The 19,036-nt window shown below is 38.0% G+C and overlaps 1 protein-coding gene across 1 annotated transcript; it reads left to right on the plus strand.

Moving 5' to 3' along the window:
- Positions 1-2,839: 2,839 nt before the first annotated feature.
- On the plus strand, positions 2,840-18,729 carry LOC108360095 (dual specificity phosphatase DUPD1). Its single transcript, XM_017612257.1, has 5 exons — positions 2,840-2,881; positions 2,952-3,127; positions 5,792-5,920; positions 13,671-13,768; positions 17,419-18,729. The coding sequence occupies exons 1-5, from the start codon at positions 2,840-2,842 to the stop codon at positions 17,622-17,624; spliced, it is 651 nt and encodes a 216-aa protein (XP_017467746.1). The 3' UTR covers positions 17,625-18,729.
- Positions 18,730-19,036: the final 307 nt, after the last annotated feature.

Consider the following 19,036-nt stretch of genomic DNA (forward strand, 5'->3'; position numbering starts at 1 on the left):
ATTTGATTTTTTATCATGGTCAGATATGTTGTACCTTGGGTTATAAGTTGAGAAAATATCTCTTATAGTAAGAAGTAACGCTTTTCTGGGGTGCGCTACGTTGAACAGTTTAGTTTTTTCTAAGATAACTATTTTTTTTGTCATCCACATTTTGTAGCCTATTATTTTCTCCTTTGCTTCTAGTTATACCCGAGCGCACTTGTGCACAAGGGTATATTAATTTTGTTCACATAACGGTTGTTTGTAACAGCCAAAACGAATCGAGATAGATATAGACAAATGTATACATAAATGATCAGGATGAAAAAAGAAATCGATTAAGCCATGTCTGTCTGTCCGTCCGTCTGTCCGTCTGTCCGTCTGTCCGTCTGTCCGTGTACACGATAACTCGAGCAAAAATTGAGATATCTCAACGAAATTTGGTATGTAGGTTTCCCTTAATCCAAGGTAGGTTGGTATTGAAAATGGGCGAAATCGGACTGTAACCACGCCCACTTCCCATATAACGGTAATTTCCAGAAATACGAAAACTGCGATATTTTAGTAACTACTGAAGATAATTCACTCAAAATTGATATTTACAATAATTTTTAGACGAAAAATAAGAATATTATAAATTTTTGGAAAATGGGCGTAGCCACGCCCACTTATGGTTACATGTGTATATCTTGGTAACCGCTGCACCAATTTCTTCCAAACTTGGCACAGTTGTTGGCCTTGGTACAGCATAAAAAACCGCCGAAACTTTTTAAAATCGGACAATAACCACGCCCACATCCCATATAACGGTAATTTAGAGAAATACAAAATCTTCGATAAATCAGTAAATATTGAAGCTAATTTATTCAAAATTGATGCTTGCAACAATTCTTTACCAAGAAATACGTTTATGGTAAAATTTTGGAAAATGGGCGTGGCACCGCCCACTTATGATCACATATAAGTATATCAGTAACCGTTCTACCAATTTGTACCAAACTCGTTATCGTTATTGTACTTGCCACGTGTAAGCAAAACGTTGAAAATTATTGAAATCGGACTAAAATAATGGCCGATTCTCATATAACGGTAAATTTAAGAAATGCTTGAAACTTCAGTATTTCGAAATTGAAGGACGCTAATTTACCCAAAATTGATACACCTCGGCTTACCAACTAGCGGAAGGTTTCGGAAGGGTGAAAAAACATATATTTAATACTTGCGCCGGGTATTTCATGTTCGGCTCCGCCCGAACTTAGACTTTCTTACTTGTTTTCATTAACAGAGCTAGTCTCCACCACCCTTAATATTGTCCGATATTGTTTTCAGCGCGAAGAATAATATAGTTACTCCGTGCGTTGGGCCGTGAATAAGCCGCACAGTGTTCTATTTTTGAAAAAAGGGGACACAATCAAACGAGAAGAGATAACGAAATAACTAATATAATGACATTTAAAAATAGATGGTTTAATTTTTCCCCTTTTTTATTTTATTTTTTTTTTTAAGTTTAGTACAAGCTGTTTTTATGTAAAAAAGACAAAAAACCAAAAATTTGATGTATGATTACATGGAAAATTACCTTGACGTCAAGACCAGCCTTCAAAAGAAAAATCTTTGGATTGTTGTCCTTTTGACTTAAGAACACCGTGCAATAAACGTTAATAATAATAATAGATTGGCGCTTACACATATGTATGTTAGTGATTGGCCGAGCTTCTCCTCCGACTTGTGGCGTGCGCCTTGATGTTGTCACACAAAGCGGAGGGACCTACGCTGTTAAGAAAAAAACCTTTTTACTATATTTTTTGCTATGTTGCTTCGACCAGGGTTTGAACCCAGGTGCTGCGGAGTGGAAGCGCGCACTGCTTACCACTACATCACAGCGACCGACGGCAATAAACGTTAAAACAAATTAAATGGATTTTTTGGTTTTTGCGACCAAGGAAATATATTCTCTGATGCAAGAACAGCAAAAATATCTGTTAAAAATTTAATTTCATACTGTTTTGAGTAAAAAAATTAACATCTTAAATATTTAGAGTTTAAAAAGCCATAAAGCACTGGGCGAGTTATATTATTTAGGAAAAAATTTCGAAAGAAAATTTGCCTTGGTATTGGGTTTCGATACGAGTACTTTCTTCGTTATCTACTCCGTACTTGGTTCAAAAGTATCGATACCAAAATTACTTGGTATTGAACGAAAAGTATATAGTATGTACTTGTATTTCATCCCTATTACTGACAGGCATTTGTCAACGAAATAGTCAGCAGGTTTCTGACGGAGGGAGTGCTATAACCAAGGAACGCCTGGTCTGAACCTTCTGTAACGAAGTGGTTAATGTCTCATTACCTGGTTCTCACGAGTGACCTGGCAACCAGAGTAAAATAAGTGGATTATGTTTTCCAACCAAATCCAACCGAGGCTTGCATTTCCGAACTAGAGGACTGACCAAAGCCTTAAATACAGCTTGGTTCTTACTCCTCCACTTATTTTCCACAACATAGTCCATGGTCTTCAGGAGAAGTGAAAATAGTTTCCGTTACTTTCGATATAGACTACAGATCCTGCCCCTGCGTCAGGTTTTGAGTCATCAGTAAAGTCTTTACAATAAGAAAGCCAAGGCTTGGTATCGGGGTTAACCCAGTGAAACTTTTTGGCATCAGTAGCAAAAGCCCCAAGTCCTTTTTGCTGCATCATATTTTTTGGTAAAAACTCTAATAAATCCTCATATATAAAAACATTTGTAAAGCTAATGTAGGGACATTTTAATCCTACACCTAAAAGGATAATTTTTCGAAAAACTCCCTGAAAGTTATCTTGAGATATCTTCGAAAAAAAATTTCCCACTAAGGGGAAGACATGTATTCTCTACGAGATAAAGTTACACAAAAATCGTACAAAGTTCATATCCTTACTAAATAAATACAGGTAATGTCAATAAAAGTTCTAACATTTTCCATTTACTTAATAGCTTCCTAGTCGATTGGAACCATCCAGCTCGGATCAAACTACCGGTCGTCAACTGCAAAGAGTTCTCCATTATTCAATAGCACCATACAGAAGTCTTCCTGGACTGCGGGGAACAGAATGCGCCGCATATGATGTTGACTGTGATGAGGTGTACCCCGGTATTTACATTGGTGATGTGTAAGTAGCAAATGGTTGAATACCATCACAACTAATAATTCGGTATCGCTGCTAGTTGTAAAACGTTCTAAAATTAATTAAGATTTTAGCTTCTTAAGGGATCACCAAAAATGTTTCCATTTCAAAATCTATCTAGTTTTGTTTATAGAATAATTTGTTAGTACGTTGCATAATGTGACCAACCGTACTTCTTTTATCGCTCTTGTACTTCGTACTTCGAAGTACAGTCAAATGTACTTCTTTGCGATATTTTGTACTTCAGGAGGGAGATTCTGTAACCAGTTTGCGACAATTTTCGGATCGCTAACGCACTTTTTGATGCATGATATTAATGTTTTTACGTCAAACAGTGCGATAGCAATTCGAAAATTGTCGCTAACTGGTTACAAAATCTCTCTGCAGGTGCTGTACTTCTCCGATCTTCTTGACGATCGTCACATGGCCTGGGCAATAAATTCGTTCAACCCATTAAAGTCGCCGGGGACCGATGGCATCATACCTGCGCAGCTGCAAAGGGCTATGAAGGTGTCGTGCAATTGGTTGGATCGTATTTATACGAACTGCATGAGAATCGGGTACATCCAAAGACTTGGGGGGTAAGCAGTGTTGCGTTCATCCCGAAGGCCGAAAAAGGCTGTCATGTTTCCCTTAGGGATTTTAGGCCTTTCAGTCTCTTCGAATTTTCTGAAAACGCTTTTGCTAAAAACGCTACAGAGACTGATAGACCTGTACATAAGAAATTCGATTCTTCGTGACTGTCTTTCAAGAACTCAATATGCTTATTGCAAGAAAAGGGCGGTGAATACCGCCCTACCCACATTGGTAAAGTGGTCAGAGGAAGCCTTCACGCATTAAAATTATGCAACAGGGGCCTTCTTCGATATCGATAGGGCTTTCAACAATGTCACTCCAGAGGCAATAGTCAAGTATATTCATAATATGGGGTTGAAACCAACCTAATAAGGCTTATCTATAGCTTACTTCGTGGCAGAACTGTCGCGGAGGAGTGGGTGAGCACTTTCACTCAGTGCAGAGTCAATAAGAGCACTCCACAAGGTGGTGTTCTCTCTCCCCTGCTCTGAATTGCAGTTGTAAACGACTTTCTATAGGAACTGGAAAAAGTGTTCTGTCGGGTGATCGCCTATGTAGATGATGTGGAACTTTTGGTTAAGGAACGAGCTCTATACAGCCTTTTTGATCTGACTTAAGGTTACATGAACCAGGTAACTAAATAGGCGATCAACGGCGGCTGTCGTAGAAGCTTAACATTTGGGAAAGGGTAGGAAAGGTGTCGGGTGCCTTGTACTGCTGTAGGGGAGCTATCGGTAAAAGGTGGGGTCTCTCGCCCAAATTAATTCATTAGCTCTAGGAAACCAGATTTAAGCCTTTATTGTTTTAAGGAGCCCTTGTGGTGGAGCTCACTAGAGAAGGCTGCACTTGTAAAACAGGAATTATCGGAGCATTAGGAACCACACCTACGGATATTGCAGACAGAATTGTCGCAGCTCGAACTGCTATTAGGCTAAGGGAAACTGGGTCCTTTTGTGGCATAAAAAATGGAAAAGAAGCCATTTGTCTGCTGCAACAAATGTTTTTATAGGGCATTTTAAAGCACGTTACCTCTCAAGGGCTAGTGATGAAGGGTTTGACAGGCCATTATGCGATTGGAATTGATGCGGTGAGACTAGGAATTTCGGCTGAAGTGGAATCATATCCAAACTTTCTTTTAGACAGTCCAACCTTCGCGAGGCTCAGGGATCGAAATTAGCCGCATTCGAAATTTCGTAATCGGCTCTCGGCGTTACTTAACCCAACCTAAGCTGTACTTCTTTGAGCTATGAAACAGTTGGTCACATTAGCGTTGCACTATGGGCCAGCAAACGATAAAAAGAGGCCAATAATCGAAATCTTATCGGAATGGCTTAACCTTTATGTCAACAGCAGACAAATTATACGTACGTCAACAGCAGCATACCCGGGTACGCACATACATACATTTTGTATGTGAAATGGCATTGTGTTATGACGAAAATGTCAATATTTAACACATTTCTTTTAATCTGGCTAATATTTTATTATAATTTTCTAAAAAAATATATTTATTTTAAGCATGTAAAACAAGATTTGCGAAATATGATATTTTACTCTATATACTTACATTTTTACAACATTATACATTTTTATACAAAAAACGCATTTGAGCACTATCAAACTAATTTTCCTACTACCTTTTCACAAAGGGGATAAAATGGTTACCCGTTTTCTCTCCGTTCTCAAGAGCAACATTACAGGGCAGTCGATTTACATAAATTTCAATTAGTCTGTTCCTTTGAACTTCGGACTAAAACCTGTGGAACTGTCAAACTACAATTTTACGCTCTCAAATGAGAGTAAAAGGAGAACAGATGCAGAAGTGCACAGGAACGCAAAAAGCACTATTTCCTGTAAAAACGTCAGACGGTTTGTTTACATGTCATTGGTACTACACTGATTTGGCTGAAATATCACTAAATAATTATTAAAATCTATACATATTCAAATATTTCATTGTTTACTTCCATTTTTTAACAAATATAAGGTTCCTTGCTTTCANCAACCTTGTATTATTGAAGCATGGTATATAACTTTGAATTATTGCGTGCAACTATTTCTTCTATATTACAGGGCTGCGGCAAAAAACAAATCTTTTCTTCGAATGATGGGAATTACTCATGTTCTAAATGCCGCCGAAGGCTGTCGCTACGGGCAGGTGGACACTGGACACAGTTACTATCGTGATATGCCAAGTATAAGGTGTGTATAAAATCGTTTCTACATTTACAACCATTTCGTTATCTTAATACACAATGGAAAGGCCTTAACTCAAACGTTCAAGAGCCATACAAAAGTGAGAAGAGTACTCACCAAAAACCTAGTAGAATTTTAAAACAATAAAATATGAGTAGTACTTCCTACAGCATTTAATAAAATAAAGAATATGAAAGCATTCATGACTTTTAAACTTAAATTTGTTTACCTTTGTAAAAAATCAAGAAACTTACATAGATAGGGATTTCGTTTTCTAAAGAAAATCTCAAGTTAAGTATGCAAAAGTGTATGCCAGCTATTCATTTATGATGTGTAAAAAATTAATGATAATATGTGTTAATGTTGGCTTATAAGAAGAAAACAAGTAGTTTTTAACCAAAAAACAAAACCGAATTTAATTCTCATATAAAAATTTAAGAGTAGCGTTAATTTCTTTATGAGCCAATGATCGGATCTATGCCAATTTAGCATGGGAGGAACTGAAGTCGGTTAACGCGGCAAAAGTTATACAAAAAAAAATATTCCGACGAATTGATAACCTCTTCCTTTTTGAAGTCAGTTAAAAAGTCGTTCTTGAAGTCTTACTCTTCCCAACTTGGTAACTGCTTATGTATGTATGTATGTATGTATGCTCCAAACAAAATAATCACTCTTTGACTTATGTAAGAAACCAAAGTAAGATTTAGTATGACTACGGTGACCATATTAACCAACGTAAAATAAAGGAAATTTTTTCAAAATTATTTAGGAATACGTACATACAACTTGTATGATAAAAGTACCTTACCCATATCGTAATTTAAATCAAATATTTACCAGTAGCTGCTGTAGTGAAAAATTAAGCCAAATCCTTTTCAAGCACTTCGCAGTCCTTTGCTACCAAAATGCGTTTACCATACCATACTGCACGACGAAGCCAGCACACAGTGGTTCAAAATTGGAATTTAATGTTGATAATTTTCTGGAGCCTTCTTTTTTCAACTAATTTGTACTAAAAACAAAAGAAAAATATATATTTTGGTTAACATTTTTTATAATATTTCAACATTTTCTTGTGTAATTTTTTCGTTTTGGGAGAACCATACAATTGTTTTCAACTAGTTATTGTTATGTAACATTTGTTAACTGGAAACGGAGAACACATTTTCATCAAAATTGCTACCTTTTCTGCATGTTTTACTAAAAAATTTAATATAATCAAATAAATATTCACAAATTGGGCTCAACTGGTCTCTTGCAAATATTATAATCTTTCATTAAAAAATAAAAATTAATCAAATTAAATGCCAGTTTGTGCAGCAGGGTTTTATTGTTTTGTTTTTTAGTGGAATTGGAAACTTAGCGCGCAACACGATCCCGCTTTACAAATTGTACAAAGTTTATCGATTAAATAGAAAGATAGATTAAGTGGCGGCGAAACAAACTGGCGGAGGTTTTCATTATGTTTTGTAAGGGAGATTTTTAGTTTTCATATTCTGTGTTTAAAAATTTACCTATGAAAAATGCAGAGCGGATTTAAAGGACAATTTAATAAACAAAGGTCAAAAGGCGTCCTTTATTTTGAAAAAAATTATAAAGGACAGGGGGTTAAAATAAAGGACTGTCCTTTAAAATAAAGGACGGATGGTCTCCGTAAGTATGACCAAAGTCAACAAAAAAAGATTATAATCCAGTTGAAGACGGCCAGTCACATATGTATTTTAACGATTTATTCAAGTCTTGTCGTTTTACTTAATTGTTGTTACAGTTATGTGTACTATAAAATTTGTACGTTAAAACAGTAGGTACGTGCAGAAGGCACATTAGTTGAGCGCAACCGTTGTTAACAAAAAATCCGTAATTAGTGAGCGAGCTTATGCGCTCAAATCAAATGTCAAAGGTGCACTGGTGTATCTAGGGCAGTGATGGGCAACATGCTTAGGGAGTTCTTCCAGCGTGGCAAGGCGAATTTATACAAGGTGGTGTTGATGGCGAATTTAGATTTTCGCCGCGGTACTTCCTAATGTCAAAATGATGTCTTTGTTGTAAACAAGGCGAATTCATACAACAACCAACACATCATTTTGACATTAAGAAGTACCGCGGCGATAATCTAAATTCGCCATCAACACCACCTTGTATAAATTCGCCTTGCAGCGTAGTTTGTGTTTCATTAATCGATTAATTGTAAAATAATCGCAAAAATATTTTCAAGAAATATGAATACTGTAGTTCTCCAAAATTTCAAACAGCCGCAAGAATTGCTCAAGTTCAGGGCATACAATAGTTGTACATGTAAGCCCATTGTAAAACAAACAAAACTAAAGTCCCGTCCATATACAACATTGGTGTTGCGTTGGCGCTGGCGTCGCTTCGACAGCAGCGAGAATAACGCCCGTGCCTGCTACAATTAACGCTTAGCAGAGAATACTTTGGTCACCATGAAGTTCTGAACACATTGAAAACGACGAGCTACGGACCACAGCTTCCAATTTGTCATCACTGATGTTTCTAGTTTTTAGCTAGTTTTTAAATTACAGCGAGCGGCTATTGTTACAGATCGGATAAAGCACTACAGTAACTCTTAAGTTAGGTTAGGTTAGGTGCGGCCTGACTGTTTGAGTAAATGAAGATATCGTTATAAATGACTTCTCTTGTACGTAGGTGTTCAACCGCTTCCTGTTGAGCAGCGACCTCAGCTTGAAAGACGCTGCAGTGGTTGGGTAAGCGAAAACATATGTCCAGCCCCAGCCGCGCTGAGAAGACCCCGCCCCTCCCCCTCCTACCTTGCCGTCTAGCCATCGGTGGAGTGATCCATTGTCATCGGAAGCCCCTCCTGACCAGAATTTTGTATCTGGAATGGAAATCCTTTGCCTCTTTATGAAGTTCAAGCTTGGTGCACAGTAATCTGTGTCTGGTATATTTACGTTCTTTAAGATTGCGGTGTGGCCTTCCTGAGTGTCCCTCCAGCCTGGTAGTTCCCTCAACCTCAAGGCGGCACACCCCGCTGATTGTTTTCTAACAATTTCAATTGGCAAAATATTGAGCAGCACGCACATAGCCTCCGATGGAGTTGTGCGCAGAGTCCCACAGATGCAGAGCATCGCAGTTCTTTGCACCTTTTGGAGTGCTTCAGTTGTAGATTTCCTGTTGAGACTTGGCCACCATACCAAGACCCCATATAATAGAATCGGCCTAACAACTACCGTGTATAGCCAGTGCATGATGTTAGGGGACAGCCCCCAGCTACGCCCAATCGCCCCTTACAGCTGTAGAGGGCTACCGTCGACTTTTTTTACACGCTCTTGTATATTTTGCGCATAATGCAGCTTTTTGTTCAGGACTACGCCTAGATATTTTGCGGACTCCCTTAGCTTCAGAATCTTATTGCCTATGGCAGGAAGCTGAAGTGAGGGGATTTTGTACTTCCTGGTAAAGAGGTACCAGGTATCTGGGTTAACACCCAGACCTTTCTCCTTGGTCCATCTTTCGATTAGCCTTAGTCAGTCCAGCATAATGTCACACAGAGTTTGTGGAAATTTTCCAATCACAACCACCGCAAGGTCGTCAGCATACGCAATGACCTTGGAGCATCCCCCCCCCCTTCCAGGGTCTGCAATAATTCATTAATCGCCATGACCCATGGAAGGGGGGAGAGGACCCCACCCTGCGGGGTTCCCCTGCAAACGTATCTGTCCAGCAACAACCCCGCCAGTTCCGCCCGCACGACTCTGCCTACTAGCAGCTGTCGTATAAGCGACACCAGCTGTGAGTCGATGCCCAGACCCGTTAGAGCTGAAGTGATTGCTTCAATTGTGATGTTGTTGAAAGCACCCTCAATGTCTAAGAATGCTATCAAGGTGTATTCCTTTATCGCAAGGGATTTCTCAATATGCGACCCGATTTCGTGTAGCGCTGTTTTGGTGGACTTCCACTTCATATAGGCATGCTGCGAAGCCATAAGTTTGTCTGCAACCGATTCCCTAAGAAAGGATTCAATCAGTCCCTCCATTATCTTGAGCTGGAAAGATGATAGACTAATAGGTCTAAAATCTTTGGCGCTAGTATGGGAATGAAGACAACTCTTGACCTTTGCCAGGTCTCCGAAATGATGTTAAGAGTGACGACTCCCTTAAAAATAGCATACAGCCATTTTGAGCTTAGCTCCATAGATTGCTGCAGCTGAATCGGTATAACACCATCTGGACCCGCAGATTTGTAAGGCTTGAAGGATCCTATTGCCCACATTACTTTTTCTTTGGTGGTAAGGTCTACTGTAACCGGTTGACCTCTATCTCTTATTGGCTCGTTCAGTGGCTGGTCCGTGGCGCCTGGAAAGTGCGTGCTCAGAAGATGGTCTAGGGATTCCTCCCCAGTTTCCGTCCACGCTCCGTCGGATCTTAGCAAGCATCCCGGGGCGATACGAGGTGAACTAGAGAGAACCTTCCTGAGCCTAGAACCTTCTTATATGGATTCCATACCACTGCAGAAATTCCTTCATGAGGATGTCTTGCTCTTCCTTAATAATTTCTTGTAATATTTCAAGTTTAACTTATAGATTTCCCATTGCATATCGCCTTCCGAGGATTTTGCGAGATTGAAGGCTCTACGACAATCTCTCAAGGCTCTCGTCAATCTCTGAACTCCACCAAGCTGGTTTCTTTTTGCCTCTCGGCTTCACCATGGGGCAGGCCTGATCCAGAGCCTTGCCACACGCCGCAGTAAAGCGATTTGCCAGCCCATCTTTGTCCGTAGAGTTCCCTGGAATTGCTAGTGTGGTTCTTGAGAGGCGCTTATCAAGCTCTTTTCTGTACTTATGCCAGTCGGCTTTCTTTAGATTTCTTTTGGGAGGTACCTTCGACGGGACCCCATCTAAGTCGAATTGGATGAAGCGGTGATCAGAGAAGGAATGCTCATCAAGCACCGTCCAGTTACTGATCATAACCTCCGCATCTTAAGAGACGAGGGTAACACCAAGGACCTCTCTTCTGCTCTTCGTTATGAAGATAGGCTCGCTACCCCTATTGCTTATAACTAAGTTAGGTTTTAGTATGTATTCAAAGAGTGACTCACCCCGTTCATTGATGTCTCCGCTTCCCCATGTGCTATGGTGTGCATTCGCATCACCTCCTAAAATCAGGGCCCCGTCCGAGCGCTCGCCTAAATGTTCGACCGGTAAGGTTTGAACAGGCCTGTCATGTGCCAGATACATCGAGGCAAGCCTTATTTGTGTCCGTTCGCCTCCAGACTGATGGTAGTGGTGTCCTCGTCACTGAACTGAGGAAGAAACAATATTTTTAGTTTGGTACTTACAAGGATGCAGGGTTTACCTATGGCAGCTCTGCCGACTTCAGCCCCCAAATTCTATGCCTTATCACCCAAGGCTCCTGGATGAGGGCGATGTCTGCTGCCCCTTTTGAGAGCTGGAGCAGCAGTGTAGCCGACGCTGCTTTGCTGTGGTGGAGATAAATCTGGAGGAAGCGAACCATCTTGGCCACCCCCTCCACCACTGTTTAGTTCGCCTCGTCGTCGTCTGTACATTGCCGGAAGATATGGTCGACTCCCAGAGGGGATGTAGATGAGGCGTATCCGCCAGCCAGGTCGTCCATCAGATTGGCCTGGTTGGATTCCTCGAACGACTCATCCTTGCTATTGCCTTCTTCCGGCTCAACTTCGTTGCCTCTTGCTGCGTTCACGTCGTTCGTGTACACCCTTATCTTCACGGTGTCGAAACCGTAATTAATGACGCCCCCAGTCTTTTCGAGGAGTGGCAAGGACTCCTTATTTAGCGGAAGGACCGCCTGACGAGTCGCCTTTGTGCTATGCTCTAGTCGCACCACCTTCCAATTGTGAGAGGGTAACTCGGAATTAACGAGCCTTATAATCTGAAGCACTCTCTCAGGCTCGGTCGGTTTGGCCGGTATCCATGCCCTTGCTCTAGGCCTGGATGGGATGTCCTTGAAGTCCATAGCCCGTAGCATCGCTCCTGGGAAGACCTCTCCCAATGTGGCCATCGCCTTCTTGTACAGGCCCGCAGACCTTTCGTCTTCGCACGCGACGACCTTGACGTTGCCTTGGAACCAACCTGCATCCCGGCATATTGGAGGTGGTTCGGGGTGCTCCCGAAGCACGCTAACGCAGATGCTCGCCAATTCCGCTTTAACCTATTTCCAATGAGCTCTAAGTGCCAATTCGTCTTCCTGGTTCTCATCGAGCACACCCAGCAGGATCCGATTATTGGCTACCTCAGCAAAAGAGGCGCCTTGCGTCCTGGCCCTCTTCGACTTGTTTTGCGCAACTTCCATCGATCTGTTGCGCTTTTCCGCAGCTGGCGGCTCTCCGAGCTGATAGTCGGGCACTATCGTCATTGCCCACGCTATTTCTGACCGGATCTCTTCCACGTGACAGGGCAGCGCCCTGCTACACAGGTCCGGTGTTAAAGCGGATCTCTTTAAGATCCTCATGGCAGCCTTCCGGTGCTTAGCAATGGCTGCGCTTAGTGGTGGCCTGTCATCAGGCCTTGTGAAGGCAGTAGGTGTAGAGGGAGGCGTGGCCCGCGCATCAGCTCTAGTGCCCCTTGGGCCTGCAAGCTGCAAGCCAGGTTTGCCTTCGCTGGTGCCGGGAAAATCCCGTTTCGGTGCCCCCACCCTATTCCATTCCGCTTTTGTGGTTGCACGATACCCCGGCATCGCCAGAGGCTTACTCCACTGATGTTGGTCACGTCGTGGCTAGTAGAGGGACCCTGCAGCGCATGGGCCCCATGGTGTCTGGGCAATAGCCCTTACGACTTTATATGGGTGCCGGTCTCAATTTCCATTGTTGTTGTTTTTTGTTTGGTTTGGTTTTTTGTGTATCGCTCATATTCCCACGAGTCGCGGAGAAAGGGTTCGTCGGCCCCGGGCAGAGATCCGCAGTACCCAGGGTAAGGCCATCGAATGCAACCGGCCTGGTTTCCAGAGGGCCCCATTAGCGACTGGGGTATTTAGGGGCTCCCAGACAGGCTGATCCTCAGTCCGGTACGCATAACGCCTTGATCCAGCCCCTACCTCCAGACCACGATCGAGGACCATTTTCGTATGGCAGAGTGATGGAAAGAACATTTCCACAGAAACATTTCCAGCCGGCACCCTCGCGGAGGGTTCAATCCGAGGATTTTCGCCAGCCACAGTAACTCTTATTATGATATATTTTCTTCCGAAAAATATCCAACAGATATAACGATTTTGACCATATACCTACTTTCGTAGTTCCTGATTGTGCAATAAAATAAGGTCAAATTAAGTAGTTAATTTGAACGATTAACACCTAAATTTAAAAAAAAATACTGAAAAATATCATTAACTAAATAAAAAAAAACGGTTTTTGGAAACACCGATCTTATTTGAACATCCCTACACTAGAGAGCAACCAATCCGAAGATTCCCGTATTGCGGATTCCTCTGTTTGGAAAACTCTACAGTGATCCGGTAGCCTCAAATTCAAGTTGATGGATGGATAGTTAAAAGTAGTTTCTGTAAGAGGAAAATATAATATCATATATACACACATGCATATATACATACATACATGCATATATACATACATACATATGTGTGCACATACATATGTACGCATAGTTTATAATTAGAAAAAAACAAATATTTTATTTAATGAAAACCGTAATGGCTTTGTTGATTCATTCACATACAATTTGTTATTTTCGACAAAAAACACTGTTGAAATATTGTAGAAGAAACAACAAAGATACTATTTTCAGGTATATGGGCTTTCCAATGGTTGATGCTCCTACCACTGATATATCTCGATACTTTTATGTTGCTGCGAAGTTCATAGACAGTGCCATCAGTAGTGGAGGTGAGTTGAACATACTTATCTCATAACAACCAATATACATACATATACATATACATGGGGCGTTCCATACCAAAATGGACGGGGTTCACACTTCAAGTGTTTGATTTTTTTCAAATTTTTAGGGTTGATGGATAAACATAAATAACACTGTACGGCAAAATCAACCTTTTTCTTGGTATTGGACCAAACCAATTTTTTTAAGAGATTGAGTCATAGGTAAAACAGTGATTTCTCCTTTTTTCGAAGTTGGCCTCCGTAATCGAGATATTGGCCTTCGAAGTTCGAAATAGGACCTTTGCTAAAAATTATATTTAATTATTTCATGTAAATAACTAAAAACCTAAAAATATTAACTTAGTCCTCCTTTTGTTTTTATTTAAATGGTATATAACTTCGGTCATCGAAAAATTCCTTATGGTGCAAACAACTTTGTACTGATTTTTAAAAAATTTATATCGTTCACCTTCTTTCCGATTTCTTTCTTCCGATATGCATATTTGTATACTTTGTATATAAAAATTTTAGAAAAAAACACATTTAAATGTAAAGATACCTTTTTTTATAAAAAAACAAATATTTTAAACAAAAAAATTACCAACAGTTTTTTAAAAAATTGATATCGTTGTAAAGACGATTAAATCCCCTTTCTTCTGATGTGCATATTTGTATACTTCGTAAATAAAAATTAGAGAAAAAACCCATTTGAAGGAAAAAATACCTTTTTTAAAAAAAAAAATAAAAATTAACCAAAAAATAATTAACCGATTTTTAAAAGGTTAGTATGGTTATAAAGGTGATTTACCCTCTTTCTTCCGGTATGCATATTTGTATACTTCGTTAATAATAATTTTAGACAAAACACATTCAAATGTAAAAATACCTTTTTTTAAATATCAAATATTTTAAACAAAAAATTACTAACAGTTTTTAAAAAATTGGTATCAGTGTTAACACGATTAAATCCCCTTTCTTCTAAAATGCATATTTGTATACTTAGTATATAAAAATTCGAGAAAAAACGCAGCTAAAGGAAAAAATACCTTTTTTTTATAAAAAAAACATGTAATCAAAAAAAATTACTAACCGATTTTTAAAAGGTTGGTATCGTTATAAAGGCGATTAAACCGCCTTTCATTGGATATGCATCTTTGTATACTTTGTATATAAGAATTAACAAAAAAAAAACACATTTAAAGGAAAAAATACCTTTAAAAAAATATTTTGCACAAAAAAATGCTAACCGATTTTTAAAAACTTGGTATCACTGTAAAGGCGAATATAAACGGAGTATACAAATATGCATATCAGAGGAAAGGGGGTTTAATTGCCTTTACAACGGTATCAATTGTTCAAAAATCGGTTGGTAATATTCTTGTTTAAAATATTTTTTTTTATGAAAGAAAGTTCTTTTTTCCTTTAAATGTGGTTTTTTTTCGAAAATCAGACCTTTGGCCCGTTATAGCACCTGTAATATAAGTTTTCACTAAAAAACTTATATGTATACAATATATGTAAATAAGAGAAAAAGGCGGACCACGTACTCCACTTCGAAAAACGGAGAACCTACTTTTTTACTTATGACTCAATCTCTTAAAAAAAGTTGGTTTGGTACAATACCCAGTCGAGTGCTGTACAGTGTAATAAATAAATATGAAATTTGAGCATGATTAATACATTTTTTAAAACTTTACAGCACAAAAACAAAAACAAATCGATTTAATACTTTCCCAAATATCTCGAGAACGTTACGGGGAAAAAATTTGAAAAAAATCACCATACACACATCAAAATCCTCTATGAAAGGAAATATTTAAAAAACAATTTTAAGTTTTCACATACAAATTTTTTTATTAAATAAAAATAGTTTTTAAAAATATGCCATCCCAAAAAATTTAAAAATCACAATGGTAGCTCTGAATATTGCGCAATATTTAAGTCTAGTATTATTTTACACCGAAGTTGAGTAAAATTAGTACATCACAAATTTAAAAATTTTTCAAATTTTTTTAGAAAGCAGTTTTGTTTTTGAGTATGCAGTTTTGTAGCCCATTAAATTTTAGTATAACAAAGTGCAAGTTTTAAGCGATTGCAAAACCGGCGTTGATTTTTTTAATTTTTTTGAAACCGGTTTTGCGCATTTGATTCCATAAGAAAACAATGCAAAAAGCCGTCAGCATAAAAAATATTAAAAATCAACGCAATTTTACATACTCAAAATAATTCCACAAAAAAAAAATTTAAAATTTGTAAATTTGTAATGTACTCATTTTACTCAACTTCGATGTAAAAAAAAAATGATATTTCAAGTCATGGTACAATAAAACAGGTAGAAGCCAATTTGACGTCAATCCTACAAAAGTCAAAGTTTTCGGGAGAGTAAAAATAAAAATTAGCGTGTGTAAGGAAAAATAAAAAAATACATTTCACTGGTTGACGTTTTTAAGTATATTTGAAGTTTATTCTTATTTATTTATTTTCTTTAGTTAAAATTTTATAAAACGTGTATGTTGTTTTCTGTTTTTGTTTTATGAGTTGCAGTGTTGTTGGAGGGACTTTTCGGCATAAGGGTCATAGGAACAGCACTTGGCTTCAAACGTGCCTTTCCTGTACCTCCCGGCGTATTTGTGGAATCTACTTCTTTAAAATGTTTAACGCACAGCAAGGCATTTCACTGCAGCTCTGCTCCCAGCTGCTTTCGCAACGTTCCTTACGCGAAGGACATTGAGGCACGTTAAAAAATTAGTGGTATCTGCCTTATATTTAACACCACATAAAAAACAACGCTTCAGGTGTTGCATTTTTAACACATACACTAAGTATAAACCGCACAACACTACAAAAATTCAAATGCAAATTAAAATTTGTTATTAACGAACATTCAAAAAAAAAAAAACGATATGACATTCAAAGCGTAACGAAATATAGGAAATAAAGGCTGTATTTCTTTATTCATTCTGAACGTTTGGAATAAACTTTTTTGTTTACTTATTCTTTAGAACGTTCTTGATGATATGTTAACGTATATTTCAAACGCATTCTGTTTATTCCGGCTGTGAAATGGGATTATCCGGAATGTATAAAGAAACGCAGCCAAAATAAAATCAAGTTGAAGTTTAAAGGTTTGGTTCTCATGAGAGCAACGTCATTTTGGCTTCTACCTGTATTTATGTGCCTTGGTTTCAAGGTATCGAAGAGTGCACCCCATAATACTATACTTAAACATTGCGCAATACTCGGAGCTACCATTGTGATTTTTTTTTTAATTTTTTGTTAGATGACATATTTTCAAAAACAAAAAATTTGTATCTGAAAAATTTTTGAAGAAAAAAAATTTTTAAAATATTTATTTTCATAGAGAATTTTGATGTGTGTATGTGTGATAATTTTAAACTTTTTTCTCGCCCCGTTCACGAGATATTTGGAATACTATTAAATCGATTTGTTTTTGTTTTTGTGCTGTAAAGTTTTTAAAAATTTATTAGTCAAGTTCAAATTTCATACTTTTTTATTAATTATCCATCAACCCCAAACATTTTAAACAAATTAAACACATGAAGTGTGAACCCCGTCCATTTTGGTATGGAACGCCCCACACACATATGTACCTGCATACATCTTTAATTAATTAATAATTTTTTAATACATTTTAGGGAAGATTCTTGTTCATTGTTTGGTGGGCATGTCAAGGTCAGCCACGTGTGTATTGGCTTATTTGATGATCTGCCGCAAAATGTCTGCATCGGATGCGATAAGAAAAGTGCGTATGAGACGCGAAATTCGACCAAATGAAGGATTTTTACAACAACTTGCCGATTTAGATATGGAGCTAAAACGAAAAAATCTCTATCCTTACTAATATTTTTTGAAATTGTAGCCAATATTACCTTTGCAACATACAATGAACTTTGGAATTTATGTGCATTAAGGCGAATAATTATTTGAGAAGTTCACAGTACGTTCTAAAATGGGTTTAAAAATGGTTTCGTCAACATTTTGGAGCTTTTTCTAGCCGTATTGTTGTTTCACATGCAAAATTGTAAAACGACGCCGTCTACACTCGAAGGGTATGTTTTTAATTATCTACTTTTTGTAATCTCACATCTGGGATGCATTAAGGCAACATCAACCAGATTTTTTCATTTATTGGGGCGTTTTATACATTAGATTTTTTTTTTTAACAAAATGGCTGATAAAACCAAACAAATTAAGGTAAAAGAAAAATTACAAATATTTGTAAAACAATTACAATTTTGATGTAATGTCAACCCTGTGTTGTGTATTATCGTGTCTGTGGCCATGGGGTTTCTAAATATCCCGAATTCGCATTTGTTGGTAACCGTATTTATTTTAATTGTTATGTCCAATTAGTTTATTTTTCCTTCGTTTTCCTTATCCATATTGAAATTAATATTCGTGTGTTGGTCGCTGAGATAGCCTAGAATTTGTTCATCCTTGTCTCCCCTTACAAGACGTATGCTGTAATCGACGTATCTTGCGTATAGCTTTACTCCAAGGTTTGTTGTCAGCTCCGTAATATAATTGCCGAGTGGAGCAAAGAAGAAAGGTCTTGAAACACCAGTAAACTTTTGCAATGACAGGCGGAAAAGACTGCTCAAAGTTTGATGCTTAAAAGGTTACAAAAAATCTTGACGTTAAAATTTTGTAACTCGTTTTGGAACGAACTGTGAGTTAACACCTTAATTGCACCAACACAAGAAAACTAATACATTTACATTATACTTATGTAATAATTGTACATTCTTACATGAGAGTATACATAGTCTGTACATATGTACATACATTCATATATTGTACATATAGAAATTACATACATACTAATTAACAATAACGAAATGAACATGCATACGCATCTTTTGAAAAACATTAAAACGTACCTACACTACAAATTCGACAATAAAACTTATAAATACACTCGATTATGTTTTCAAAACAGCATTCTACACGATTTTCTACATTTGTATTTTGTGCTGAAAGCACTAGGTTCAGGGTTGATGACTTGACGCGTCGCGCAATGAGGTAGGTAAAATACATACCTATGTATATACTTAAGTTTTGGAGATTAGTTCAAAAACGAAATTTCAAGATATATGTACATACATATCGTCACCCTAATTCACAAAGGCCCTAACCAACACTTTTTTCGAAACAGCGCTTTTCACAGATATTTGTAGGATATATTAAAATACACCTTTACTAAAAATTTTAAAGTGTTAGTACCAAAAACAACGGAGTTATGCCACTTTTTAA

Source organism: Rhagoletis zephyria, unplaced genomic scaffold (genome assembly GCF_001687245.7).
Source record: "Rhagoletis zephyria isolate East Lansing unplaced genomic scaffold, Rhagoletis_zephyria_1.1 Rzeph_scaffold_00519, whole genome shotgun sequence".
In the NCBI taxonomy this organism is placed as follows: Eukaryota; Metazoa; Arthropoda; class Insecta; order Diptera; family Tephritidae; genus Rhagoletis; species Rhagoletis zephyria.

Coding starts and splice junctions, on each gene's coding strand:
- LOC108360095 (XM_017612257.1), top strand. CDS start 2,840: ATGTATTCTCTACGAGATAAAGTTACACAAAAATCGTACAAA. Junction 2,882..2,951: donor TTACACAAAAATCGTACAAA/GTTCATATCCTT, acceptor TTTACTTAATAG/CTTCCTAGTCGATTGGAACC. Junction 13,769..17,418: donor CAGTGCCATCAGTAGTGGAG/GTGAGTTGAACA, acceptor AATACATTTTAG/GGAAGATTCTTGTTCATTGT.